General features: G+C 39.7%; 1 protein-coding gene across 3 annotated transcripts in view; it reads right to left on the bottom strand.

Annotated features, from left to right (window-relative positions):
- The window catches only part of VWA8 (von Willebrand factor A domain containing 8), a 686,916-nt gene that overhangs the window by 280,089 nt on the left and 393,604 nt on the right, over nt 1-13,223 (bottom strand). For all 3 annotated transcript variants that reach the window (XM_073614208.1, XM_073614207.1, XM_073614209.1), the window contains exons 23-25: nt 12,068-12,143; nt 10,506-10,641; nt 5,265-5,384 (exon numbers count right to left, since the gene is read on the bottom strand). In XM_073614208.1, coding sequence (XP_073470309.1) covers nt 5,265-5,384; nt 10,506-10,641; nt 12,068-12,143 — 332 coding nt within the window. The remainder of the gene's footprint in view (nt 1-5,264; nt 5,385-10,505; nt 10,642-12,067; nt 12,144-13,223) is intronic.

Genomic DNA, 13,223 nt, shown 5'->3' with positions numbered 1-13,223 from the left:
ATAGGTCCAGGCGGTATCTTTTTAGAATACGGTGACTGATCTGGAAGATTCTGTACAAGTCCCTGATGCAGGACTTGATACCGGATATTTCACCACATCACTTGGAAATCAATCGAGTGCATGGCGCCCTGACAGCTCCTAGACAGGATGGCCTACCTAGAGATATCATAGTCAATCCACATTTCTACAGAATCAAGGAAAAAATAATGTCCACGGCTCGCACCAGGAGCGACATAACCCTCCTGGGCCACACCATACAAATATTCGCGGACATTTCTCAATTGACAATACAAAAGAGACACGCACTGAAATCATTACCAGCTCAGCTTACTAATCATCAAATCAAATATCGCTGGTCATTTCCATTCCGCTTGCCATTCACCTATAAAGGCAAGTCACACTCCTTCGCCAACTTTCCCGATGGAGAGGAAGTCCTCTTGAGCTTGGGTCTGATCTCCAGGGAGCACAAAGCACAGCAAGCAGGAGGCCGCCCGATTTCACCTTCGTGGAATCAACAACAGCGATCTTCTTCCAAGGGACTCCCCCCTCTCGCAGGACCCTATGGATGACCGCAATGACTGTAATATGAGAGGCATACCCGCTCAGTGATAACTACAATCACCAATTGCCTGTAATAGGCCTTTCTCAAGTGGTTTGGAACATGCCCTGATGTTAACAATTTTCCTACGTTTATAATGTTACTTACCCTCAACGCAGTTACCTCAGTTCTGGGGGGAGGGGGCTCTCTTATATTGTGTGAGGGAGCTCCATCATATGAGAATGCAATATGTTATTGTTGTGGGTTTTGCCAGTAAGGTTAATGTTGGCCCTTCCCGATGACTAGTTGAAAATGTTATCTGTTCAAATGGTTCTATCGGTTTTCCTCAGCTCCCTTACTATCCTTGAAATGGAAAGGAACCAGGGCGGAAACGCATGCCACTCGTTAATGAGCTTGTCCTTACCTAGTGGAAACTGACAACCTCACACTACCTGATGGGAATTCTAATTTCTCAGGACCACTGTGTTTTATTGGTAAAAAAAGAACCCGAAGGTTAACGCTGTGCTAGAAATAGATGTGAAAAACTGAAGATGAATAAAGTAAATAAAAAGCTGCCAGCACCAAAAATTTTAAATACAAAACTCAAACAAGTGGAAAAAATGTGGATGCAAAATACATTCCCAATATTTTGAAAAAGGAAAAGAAAAATGAATAAAATTCAGATAATGGTGAAAAGAATCTGAAAAACTAAGGTGGAGTTCCAATACGTGAATTTGGGAAACTACAAACCAAATAAGGTAAGAGACATACAGTGGGGACAGAAAGTATTCAGACCCCCTTAAATTTTTCACTCTTTGTTATATTGCAGCCAATTGCTAAAATCATTTAAGTTCATTTTTTCCCACATTAATGTACACAAAGCACCCCATATTGACAGAAAAACACAGAATTGTTGAAATTTTAGCAGATTTATTAAAAAAGAAAAACTGAAATATCACATGATCCTTATTATTCAGACCCTTTGCTCTGTATTTAGTAGAAGCACCCTTTTGATCTAATACCGCCATGAGTTTTTTTGGAAAAGATGCAACAAATTTTTCACACCTGGATTTGGGGATTCCTCCTTGCAGATCCTCTCCAGTTCTGTCAGGTTGGATGGTAAAAGTTGGTGGACAGTCATTTTTAGGTCTCTCCAGAGATGCTCAATTGGGTTTAAGTCAGGGCTCTGGCTGGGCCATTCAAGAACAGTCACGGAGTTGTTGTGAAGCCACTCCTTCATTATTTTAGCGGTGTGCTTAGGGTTATTGTCTTGTTGGAAGGAAAAACCTTCGGCCCAGTCTGAGGTGCTGAGCACTCTGGAGAAGGTTTTCGTCCAGGATATCCCTGTACTTGGCCGCATTCATCTTTCCCTCAATTGCAACCAGTTGTCCTGTCCCTGCAGCTGAAAAACACGCCCACAGCATGATGCTGCCACCACCATGCTTCACTGTTGGGACTGTATTGGACAGGTGATGAGCAGTGCCTGGTTTTCTCCACACATACCGCTTAGAATTAAGGCCAAAAAGTTCTATCTTGGTCTCATCAAACCAGAGAATCTTATTTCTCACCATCTTGGAGTCCTTAAGGTGTTTTTTAGCAAACTCCATGCGGGCTTTCATGTGTCTTGCACTGAGGAGTGGCTTCCATTGGGCCACTCTGCCATAAAGCCCCGACTGGTGGAGGGCTGCAGTGATGGTTGACTTTCTACAACTTTCTCCCATCTCCCGACTGCATCTCTGGAGCTCAGCCATAGTGATCTTTGGGTTCTTCTTTACCACGCTCACCAAGGCTCTTCTCCCCCGATAGCTCAGTTTGGCCGGACGGCCAGCTCTAGGAAGGGTTCTGGTCATCCCAAACGTCTTCCATTTAAGGATTATGGAGGATATTGTGCTCCTAGGAACAATAAGTGCAACAGAATTTTTTTGTAACCTTGGCCAAATCTATGCCTTGCCACAATTCTGTCTCTGAGCTCTTCAGGCAGTTCCTTTAACCTCATGATTCTCATTTGCTCTGACATGCACTGTGAGCTGTAAGGTCTTATATAGACAGGTGTGTGGCTTTCCTAATCAAGTCCAGTCAGTATAATCAAACGCAGCTGGACTCAAATGAAGGTGTAGAACCATCCCAAGGATGATTAGAAGAAATGGACAGCACCTGAGTTAAATATATCAGTGTCACAGCAAAGGGTCTGAATACTTAGGACCATGTGATATTTCAGTTTTTATTTTTTAATAAATCTGCAAAAATGTCAACAATTCTGTGTTTTTCTGTCAATATGGGTGCTTTGTGTACATTAATGTGGGAAAAATGAACTTAAATGATTTTAGCAAATGGCTGCAATATAACAAAGAGTGAAAAAATTAAGGGGGGTCTGAATACTTTCCGTCCCCACTGTATAATATGAGGTCACCAAGAATTTACTCTAGTGAGATAATAAATAATAAATTAATAATGTGCTCAAACGGTGAAATATAATATACAATCAATAATAATAAATAAAATATTCATGAGTGTATAAACAATGACCTTACACCATATAAAAAATAAAAATTCTCAAATGCATTGGGTGAAAAAAGTCTGAGAAAAAAGCTAAGGCAGAGTCCCAAGAATGAAAATGGAGAAACTGGAGCAAATGAAAATTCATGTGATGAAGAGTTTAACCGGTAGGTTTTCATACAGGTGTAAAAACAGGATGTCAATGAAAAGTTGTGAAGAAAAATCCCTCCTCCAGATTGCTTTACACCCATGTAGTCTCTTTACCGACTTAATTGACCACCTAGGCGGTCTCACCAAGCACAGGGAATTCCGGTCTCCCAAAAACCTGTATTAATTAATTTCCCCAAAATATGAATTTTCCCCAAAATTCTACAAACAATACCTCATAATGACAACATGTAAGAAGTTTGTTTGAAATCTTTGCAAATTTATTAAAAAAAAAAAAAAAAAAAAAAATCCATGTACATAAGTATTCACAGCCTTTGCTCAATACTTTGATGAAGCACCTTTGGCACCAATTACAGCCTCAAGTCTTTTTGAATATGATGCTACAAGCTTGGCACACCTATTTTGGGGCAGTTTCTCTCATTCTTCTTTGCAGGACCTCTCAAACTCCATCAGGGTGAATGGGGCGAGTCAGTGCACAGCCATTTTCTGATTTCTCCAGAGATGTTCAATCGGGTTCAAGTCTAGGCTCTGGCTGGGCCACTCAAGGACGTTCACAGAGTTGTCCCAAAGCCACTTCTTTGTTATTTTGGCTGTGTGCTTAGGGTCATTGTCCCATTGGAAGATTAATCTTCACCCCAGTCTGAGGTCCAGAGCGCTCTGGAGCAGGTTTTCATCAAGGATGTCTCTGTACATTGCTGCATTTATTTTCACTTAATCCTGACTAGTCTCCTTGTTCCTGCCACCGAAAAACATCCCCACAGCATGATGCTGCCACCACCATGCTTCACTGTAGGGATGGTATTGGCCAGGTGATGAGCGGTGCCTGGTTTTCTCCAGAGATGACGCTTGCCATTCACGCCAAAGAGTTCACTCTGTTTCATCAGACCATGGTCTGAGACTCTTCAGGTACCTTTGGGCAAACTTCTGTAATGTGCCTTTTACTGAGGAGTGGCTTCCCTCTTGCCACTCTAACATATGGGTCTGATTGGTGGAGTGCTGTAGAGATGGTTGCTCTTGTGGAAGGTTCTCCTCTCTCCACAGAGAAATGCTGGAGCTCTTTCAGAGTGACTGTCGGATTCTTGGTCACCTTCCTGAGTAAGGCCCTTCTCCCCCAATCGCTCAGTTTCGCTGGGAGGCCGGCTCTAGGAAGAGCCCTGGTGGTTTCATGATGATGGAGGCTACAGTGCTCATTGGGACCTTAAATGTTGCAGACATTTTTCTGTACCCTTCCCCAGATCTGTGCCTCGATACAATCCTGTCTCGGAGGGCTACAGACAATTCCTTGGACTTCATGGCTTGGTTTGTGCTCTGACATGCACTGTTAACTGTGGGACCTTATATAGGCAGGTGTGTGCCTTTGCAAATCATGTCCAATCAACTGAATTTACCACAGGTGGAGTTGTAAAAACATCTCAAGGATGATCAGTGGAAACAGGATGCACCTGAGCTCAGTTTTGAGTGTCATTGCAAAGGCCGTGAATACTTATGTACATGGGATTTTTTTTTTTTTTTTTATAAATTTGCAAAGATTTAACGTCTTTAACATTGTCATTATGGGGTATTGTTTGTAGAATTTTGAGAAAAATAATTCACTGAATACATTTTGGAATAAGACTGTAACATAACAAAATGTGTAAAAAGTAAAGCGCTGTGAATACTTTCCGGATGCACTGTATACTGATTTCTTCTTTACAGGGCTAGTTTTGTTAGTGTTAGATCATGGATGTCTGTAGATGCAGGGATTTTAGTGTTAGAGTGGGCTTACACTTTAAATCAAGCTATCATACACACTATGTCTATATATATATATATATATATATATATATATATATATATATATATATATCTATATCTATATCTATAGATATATCTATATCTATCTATCTATATATATTTTTTTTTTTTTCAAGTTTTGAAATTCATAAAGCGACTTTTTGCAATAAGATTTTACAGTTTAAAAAACATTCTCTGTGGTCTTAGTCACCATACTTTCATTTTAAATGTTTATACAAGCCTACACGTGAGCTAGGTATGATATTCATTTTGTGAAGCTTTAACTTACCCAAAGCACCAAAAAAATCATTTCCCAAAAAAGGGAACCCAGGTCTGTTAGCTAGCACAATCATTCTGAAATCAGGATGAATAGGGATCACCTTATCTCTTCCTTTCCATTCCAATGGATCTGGCAAATACATAAAAGAATTGTGGTTATACAGGCTTAGTGACTGTAATTGATGTAAAAGTTAAAGTAGATGCAAACACATACACTAAAATCTCAAACAAATATGTAATATGTTGTTTAATTTAAAAAGTTATTTTAGATCTTTTGAAATGAACCGCTTTTGTTAAAATAATACCTGTTGATCCTGCCACAAAGGTCCTTTAACAAGCGTGGCAACACCCTGTCACTGACAGTAGACAAAAAGGCTGCTGCATGCTGGATAGATTTCAAACATCCATGTTTATTGCAGAAACTGTCCAAAGACATAGTAATCCCTGCCTTAACCACTTCAGTCCCAGAAAAATTTACCTCCTTCCTGACCAGAGCATTTTTTGCGATTCGGCACTGCGTGGCTTTAGCTGACAATTGCGCATTTGCACAACATTGTACCCAAACAAAATTGACGTCCTTTTTTTCCCACAAATAGAGCTTTCTTTTGGTGGTATTTGATCACCTCTGTGGTTTTTATTTTTTGCACTATAAACAAAAAAAGAGCGACAATTTTGAAAAAAAAGCAATATTTTTTACTTTTTGCTATAATAAATATCCCCCAAAAATATATAAAAAAACAAATTTCTTTCACAGTTTAGGCCGATAGGTATTCTTCTACATATGTTTGGTAAAAAAAAAAAAAAAAAAAAAAGAAAATTGGAATAGGTGTATATTGATTGGTTTGCTATCTACAAAATAGGGAATAGATTTATGGCATTTTCATTATTTTTTTTTTTTACTAGTAATGGTGGTGATATGCGATTTTTATCGTGACTGCGACATTGCGGCGGATAGATTGGACACTTTTGACACTATTTTTGGACCATTGACATTTATACAGCGATCAGAGATAAGAATAGCCTCTGATTACTGTATAAATGTCACTGGCAGGGAAGGGGGTAGCCTCCCTGGCGGTTTTCCCGAGTGTGGCTCGGGGTTAAAATTCAGTACCATTAGCGGTAACCCCGAGCCACACTCGGGATCGCATTGCAGGATCCTGGGGCGGCGTTACTTACCTTGTCCCCGGGATCCTGCGATGTCCCCCGCAGTGTCCGAGCGCTCCGTCCTCCTCCGAAGCCTCTCCGTGCCAGGCTCCGTTCCCTGCGAGCGGTGCGACGCACGGGGGCGGAGCCTGGCGGCAAATTCAAAAAAATGTCAAAAGCATAACACATACAGTACTGTAATCTTACAGATTACAGTACTGTATGAAATTATTTCACATCCCTTTTGTCCCCAGTGCTTTGTCCCATGCCCTGCATGCAATTTTACATGATATACACTGTTCTTTCTGCCTGGAAACTGGAGATTGTCCATAGCAACCAAAAAGTGTCCCTTTACGTCAAAAGTGGCTTTAGACCAGCTAGAAAACAGCAATAATAAATTAGAACACTTGCAGAATTGAGCGATAGTGAATTGTGGGGAAATTTATTTTATTACTATTTTTTTTTTTTTTTCTAATTATTTATTTTTATTTATTATATTATAATTTATGTTTTTGTGTTTCAAACTTTATCATACCCGGGATATCTACTAGACTCTGGTTTGGACAGATTTAAGTGTGTTATTGTTAAGATTTACAGACCTACAATATAAAACGCCAAATTTCCATGCAAAATAATGGTACCGCTTTCAGCACCTAAAATCCGAAATAATCATACCGCCAGGGAGGTTAAACAGTAGGGGGCGATCAAGGGGTTAAGTTTGCTCCCTTAGTGTGTTCTAACTGTAGGGGGGGGGTGGGCTCACTAGAACATGACAGTGATCACTGCTCCTGATCACTGGGAGCAGTAGATCCCTGTCATGTTGCTAGGCAGAACAGAGAAATGCCTTGTTTACATAGGCATCTCCCTGTTTTGCCTCTCTTCCTTGCAATCGTGGGGTGCCGGCGAACATTGAGTCCACAGGATCCACGAGCATGCTCCCACGGCATGCGCGCGCACCCTAGGCGGGAATTGCAAAAGGACGTATGGGTATGACCTTTTGCGTACGGAAATCGGCGTGTAGCGGTCGGCAAGTGGTTAAGACCACCCTTCTAATATGTTCAAAAAATCTTTAACAAAATCATGCCTTAATCATAGAGATATCTATGATTAAGCCTTGATTGAGTGAAATGCATTTGATTTTTCTTCTACTCCGAGTTAGAGCATGGCAGCCTTTTTTCCACGCCCAGTTAGACTATGTGTGGTCAGCTTGCTTCCTGCACCTGCAGCTAGGTGGTTCAGGGGAGCTGTAGCTTGGCACACATAGTCCTTTTAATCTAACACTCTTTTACTGTCTCCAGTTCCTCTCTTGTGTTGTCCCCTGTCACAAGCACTTTTGGTGGAGTTTATAAGCAGTCCTGCTGACACATGTAGCGCTACCCCCGTCACTCCTTTTCACCTAGCATCCTTCCAAGGTTGCCCAGATACAGAGGAGTCAATTCCAATACAGCACACAGGATTCCCTAGCTGAACAAATGTAGCTTTCCTGTTAGTCAGGAAAGCTGCTATGTTTTACCTCATGGTTTCCTGTTAAGCAGTGTATGTAGTTAGCATACACACTATGCTAACTACATACATAGTAGCAACTTATCTATGAGGGTGCTATAAACACATTGCACAGGCATGTTATGCTGTTATTAGCCCGCTATGAGAAATGACCTGCTGGAATACCAATGGTCTGTCAATGCCTCCAAATTGTTGCCCTGCTTTGCTACCTCTCACATGCACTTCTAATGGAGATTTTATGTGTCCATACTGAAATTCAATGCAAAGGCATGTTCCACAATTGTCCCTTTTAGAAAGCACCGTGAGATGCATCCATTACATTAATGTACATAGGAAGTGGCTGCAATGAGGCGTGCTGAAATCAGGTAAAAACAAGGTTTTTTTAATAAATAAAAAAAATGGCAATTATCTATGCTTAATGCATTAGCAAACAAACTACATGTGATCCAGTTAGGGTTTACATCTACTTTAAACACAAACAAACCATTAGAAAGAACACTTAAATGCAATAACTCTTCACATATATATTGCCCGCTTTCCTTGCTCCTCTACCTGTATAGTTTTCAGAGAAGTTCCACTCATTACTCAGCTATTGTTATTACTGTATTTAAATAGGCTCAGTGCAATCTGCAGCATATCATAAGTTAGGAAACTCAAAAACTGATAAACATGCAAAAAAACAAAAGGTAGGATGCACCACAGGAAACAAAAGACCAGCAAGCTACAATCATAAAACATGGATTTGTGTACAATAACACTGCATGAAACCACTCTACCAGCTGGATGCTGTAGAAGTTATTTTCTTTTAAAATAAGTACTCTACTAAATAAAAACCCATAGTTTCCACTTTAAAGCATACATTATGGGTTATATTTGATGACTGATATGCCTCTTGTATAAGCATGTCCCTTTAAAAGGGAACCAAAACTGCATTCAGTGAACCAGTAGCAGTGTTTAAAATATTTTAAATAACATACAGGCATCATAAGAGAATAGGCATTCATACTGGGCATGGATAATTTCTGCTTACAAATACAATTTTTAAAACATTTTATCTTTTTAAGGAATTATATAAATTTCAGTCCTCTACAAGATATATTACTTGATTAAATAAAAGTGACTTGAACTGTCTTTAGAACATGATTCAGATTTGACCCTCTAGAATATTACTTGGCACCTGTTAATAATTCATTAGTATGTCATTGAGTCACCAAATCCCTAATTTTTTCACTGCTACGTGCTCTGACCACTGCCTGCACAGACAATCACACACACACTTAATTAAAAGAACTCTTACTATTACAGAGAAATCCTGGGATTTCGCACTAATTCCAGAACACTCTACAAGGATTACTGTTTAAAAGCTAAAGTCTGAGTAAAGACTGAAGAATGTTTATATGAAAAACACACATCATGGTAACTGTGACAGCATGTCCAAGGCAAAAAGAAAAGGACTGGCAGTAAAACATTGGTCACGGGTGCATAGAGATGTTCACTTATATTTAGTAACCATCTAGTAAAGTTTCCCAAAAGTCATCCTGATATACCACAAATGATCAGAGGGTTATTAACTGATATCTGAATTCATTTAATACTTAGATTGGTGTACAACACACATTACAGAGGTCTGACATATGCCCATGCACTACTGCATATACAGATAAAAAACAGGTGGCAAAGAATAGGGGTTTCTTTGTCATTATGATGACCTTGAAGTGGTGAGAGGATGTAATGTAGCTATGTGGTTATAACATACACAGTCTACAATCCTGTAAAAACAGAAAAAAAACTCAAATTCCAAACAAACCTTTTTAGTTTTGGACAGAACTGGAAAAGGGGAAAAACAGCATTTGATTTTTTTGTCATCTGTATCCCTATTGCGGAGAATTCCTGTTTGCATTGCTTGAGGCAAAGGAAACAGAAACTTGAGGTAATGTTTAAACTTTCTCCACTCTTAAAAAGAAAAAAAAAAAGTTTTTTTTCAGGAGATGGGCTTTAACATTTCAAATGCATACAACAAATCTAGCCAGCCAGACTGGAGCATCTTGTTTTAATCCAGGCAGCACTGCAAGCCACCCCAAAGCATATGTCTTCCTGTTGTGGGGAATCTGGTTTTCTGTTAACTGTTGAGACCTGAAACATATACAAAGGGCGAATGGCGAATACCTAGGGCCTTGTTTAATTTAGATCCTTAGACTGGTTAAGGGCTGCAAAGAGCCAGAGGGTCACATTCAGCCTATAAAACCAGTAAAGCAGGCCATACATAATGCACACCTCTTTCCTTCCACCAAAATTGCTTGATTCCCCCATCAACACAGTGAGCGTTGATAGGGGAATCACTCCCAAAGCTCTATTGTGTTCTGCCGATGGGGAGCTCGGGGGGGCTTGACTCCAGAATACGATTAGAATTGCAAGCTATAGCTGGCAACACTAATTGTTCGGGGAAAACCAACAGGCTGCTTGTACACAAGTTGATTGATTTGTGTACAATGTGCCCGTAAAAGGATCGAAATTTGGATTTTTGATCCATGTATGGCAGGCTTAAGCTTGCCTGTCCTACATGTTTAAGATAAAGATAATATAACAGCACCTATACAATACTTACTGGCTACAAGTCGCCTGCCATCTGACAGGATCATCTCTCCACTTTCTACTAAGGTTTTCAGAATACAGGTTACATTTGTGGGAGCCTTGTCAGCCTCATCTATAACCAAGATGTGGCCTTTTTTAACAGCTTTAACCTAAAAATAAAACATAGTTTTGTAAGGAATCAATAAGAATGGAAATAGGTATTTAATTCCAATCAAATATTGCCACAACTGGCTAAAATAACCTCTGAACGATTCAATAGTCACATAAGTACATTTACTTCACAAGAAACACTTACTCTAAACAAGCAGATATGTAAAAAAAATATGATGGCAGTACTATGGTTTTAAAGTAAAATTGTCCTAAACCTTGGCAATTCACACTTATGCCCTGTACACACAGTCGGACTTTGTTCAGACATTCCGACAACAAAATCCTAAGATTTTTTCCGACGGATGTTGGCTCAAACTTGTCTTGCATACACACGGTCACACAAAGTTGTCGGAAAATCCGATCGTTCTAAACGCGGTGACGTAAAACATGTACGTCGGGACTATAAACGGGGCAGTGGCCAATAGCTTTCATCTCTATTTATTCTGAGCATGCGTGGCACTTTGTCCGTCGGATTTGTGTACACACGATTGGAATTTCCGACAACGGATTTTGTTGTCGGAAAATTTTATATCCTGCTCTCAAACTTTGTGTGTCGGAAAATCCGATGGAAAATGTGTGATGGAGCCCACACACGGTCGGAATTTCCGACAACAAGGTCCTATCACACATTTTCTGTCGGAAAATCCAACCGTGTGTACGGGGCATTAGTGTATGATTCAATGATCTAGGAATAACTCGTTGGGAAAACATCGAGTCTTGGACCAGCACAACAACTTTAAAGAGGTGTTCCAGGTGTATTGTAGAACTCAGGGATTATTTTATTAAAACCAAAATTGTAGCAAATACTAAACTGTTAATCAACATACTCAAAGTACACTTTTCATCAATGCAAAGTTTACAAAATGTGTCTGCAAGTTACGCCTCCAGGGCTTCACAACTGGATGCTATGTTAGGCTAGGTGCACATTTCTGCAAGTGCAGGACTGTGTGTAAATCTTATGCTTTACCGTACCAGCAGCAAAATTGTGCTGCTTTTAGCAGACACGTGGGGTACCAATAATTTTTATTGGCATCCCACGCACTGCAAATCGCAGCACGTTTTCCCATGCTGGAGACTGCATACCAAGAAATTATAATTTTAGAAAAAGGTTGCTGTAGCTTCTATTTTTCTCTTAGCACATGTTTCCTTTAAAAACTTTCTGGAATTAGCTGCATCAGCTTCAGTAGTTTTTATAGCTGTTACATGCATTAACTTCCACAGTTCAAAACACCTCTAATTTAGGATATTCATAAGAACTATCGACTATAAACTTCCAAATAGTAATTTTTACATACCAGTATTTTTTTCATAGAAAGGAAAACAAGGCTAATTTAAAAACCGCTAAATCCTTATTGCGGCAATTCAAGTTTTGTCTCCCAAGTGTGGTATGTACTCCCAAACCTACTATATGATATAAATACATACCAGAGGTGAATCTTCGTATACTATTATACCATCTTTCACAGAAGGCTGCAGTGTCAAGCTCTGCACAGTTGTATCCCTGTGGACAGAATTACAAAATGATGATTGAGCCAAAAATGCTAGTTAGTGACTGTGTTTGAATAATAACAGTAAATAAAAATTGTGGTTGACTTAAAACACAACCCTGCTTGCGTAGATAAAACACTATGACAACTCTGTATGAAAAGACTTACACATTTTATAATTCTGAGATTTCTAGACTACCAGAAGCACTGGTTAGCTTCAAGCATACCTGTAACAGAAGAGGAAATACACTTACATTTTGGGCAGTCTGTTTGTGGATATGCCGCCTCTTTGCTTTTCCCTAACAACTGCAGGCATTCCATACTTCCGGCTGTGTGGATTACCTATTTACCCTTTTTATGCTGTGGTTTATATCGCCAGCTTGTACATTACTACAGCAAATACAAGTCGGTCGCAGGAATCACTGGAAGCAGAGGGGCAAAACAGGTATTTGAAGAACCCAAATGGTTAAATACTTTCAGCAGCAGGGTCAGTTTAGGGGAAAGTGCACTCCACAGTGGTCAAGGATCTTGGAAGATGAGCCCTCTACTTGGTTTCCAAAACCTAACACAATTAACCACTTCAGCCCCGGACCATTATGCTGCCTAAGGACCAGAGGACTTTTTCCAATTTGGCACTGCGTCGCTTTAACTGCTAATTGCGTGGTCATGCATTGCTGTACCCAAACAAAATTTGCGTCCTTTTCTTTCCACAAATAGAGCTTTCTTTTGATGGTATTTGATTACCTCTGCGGTTTTTATTTTTTGCGCTATAAACGGAAAAAAACGAAAATTTTGAAAAAAAGTGATATTTTCTACTTTTTGTTATAAAAAAAAATCCAATAAACTCAATTTTAGTCATACATTTAGGCCAAAATGTATTCGGCCACATGTCTTTGGTAAAAAAAATGTCAATAAGCGTATATTTATTGGTTTGCGCAAAAGTTATAGCGTCTACAAGCTAGGGTACATTTTCTGGAATTTACACAGCTTTTAGTTTATGACTGCCTATGTCATTTCTTGAGGTGCTAAAATGGCAGGGCAGTACAAATCCCCCCCAAATGACCCCATTTTGGAAAACAGACACCCCAAGGAAA

Source organism: Aquarana catesbeiana, linkage group LG02, assembly GCF_042186555.1.
Source record: "Aquarana catesbeiana isolate 2022-GZ linkage group LG02, ASM4218655v1, whole genome shotgun sequence".
Classification (NCBI taxonomy): Eukaryota; Metazoa; Chordata; class Amphibia; order Anura; family Ranidae; genus Aquarana; species Aquarana catesbeiana.
This window is presented reverse-complemented; position numbering and strand designations above follow the sequence as displayed.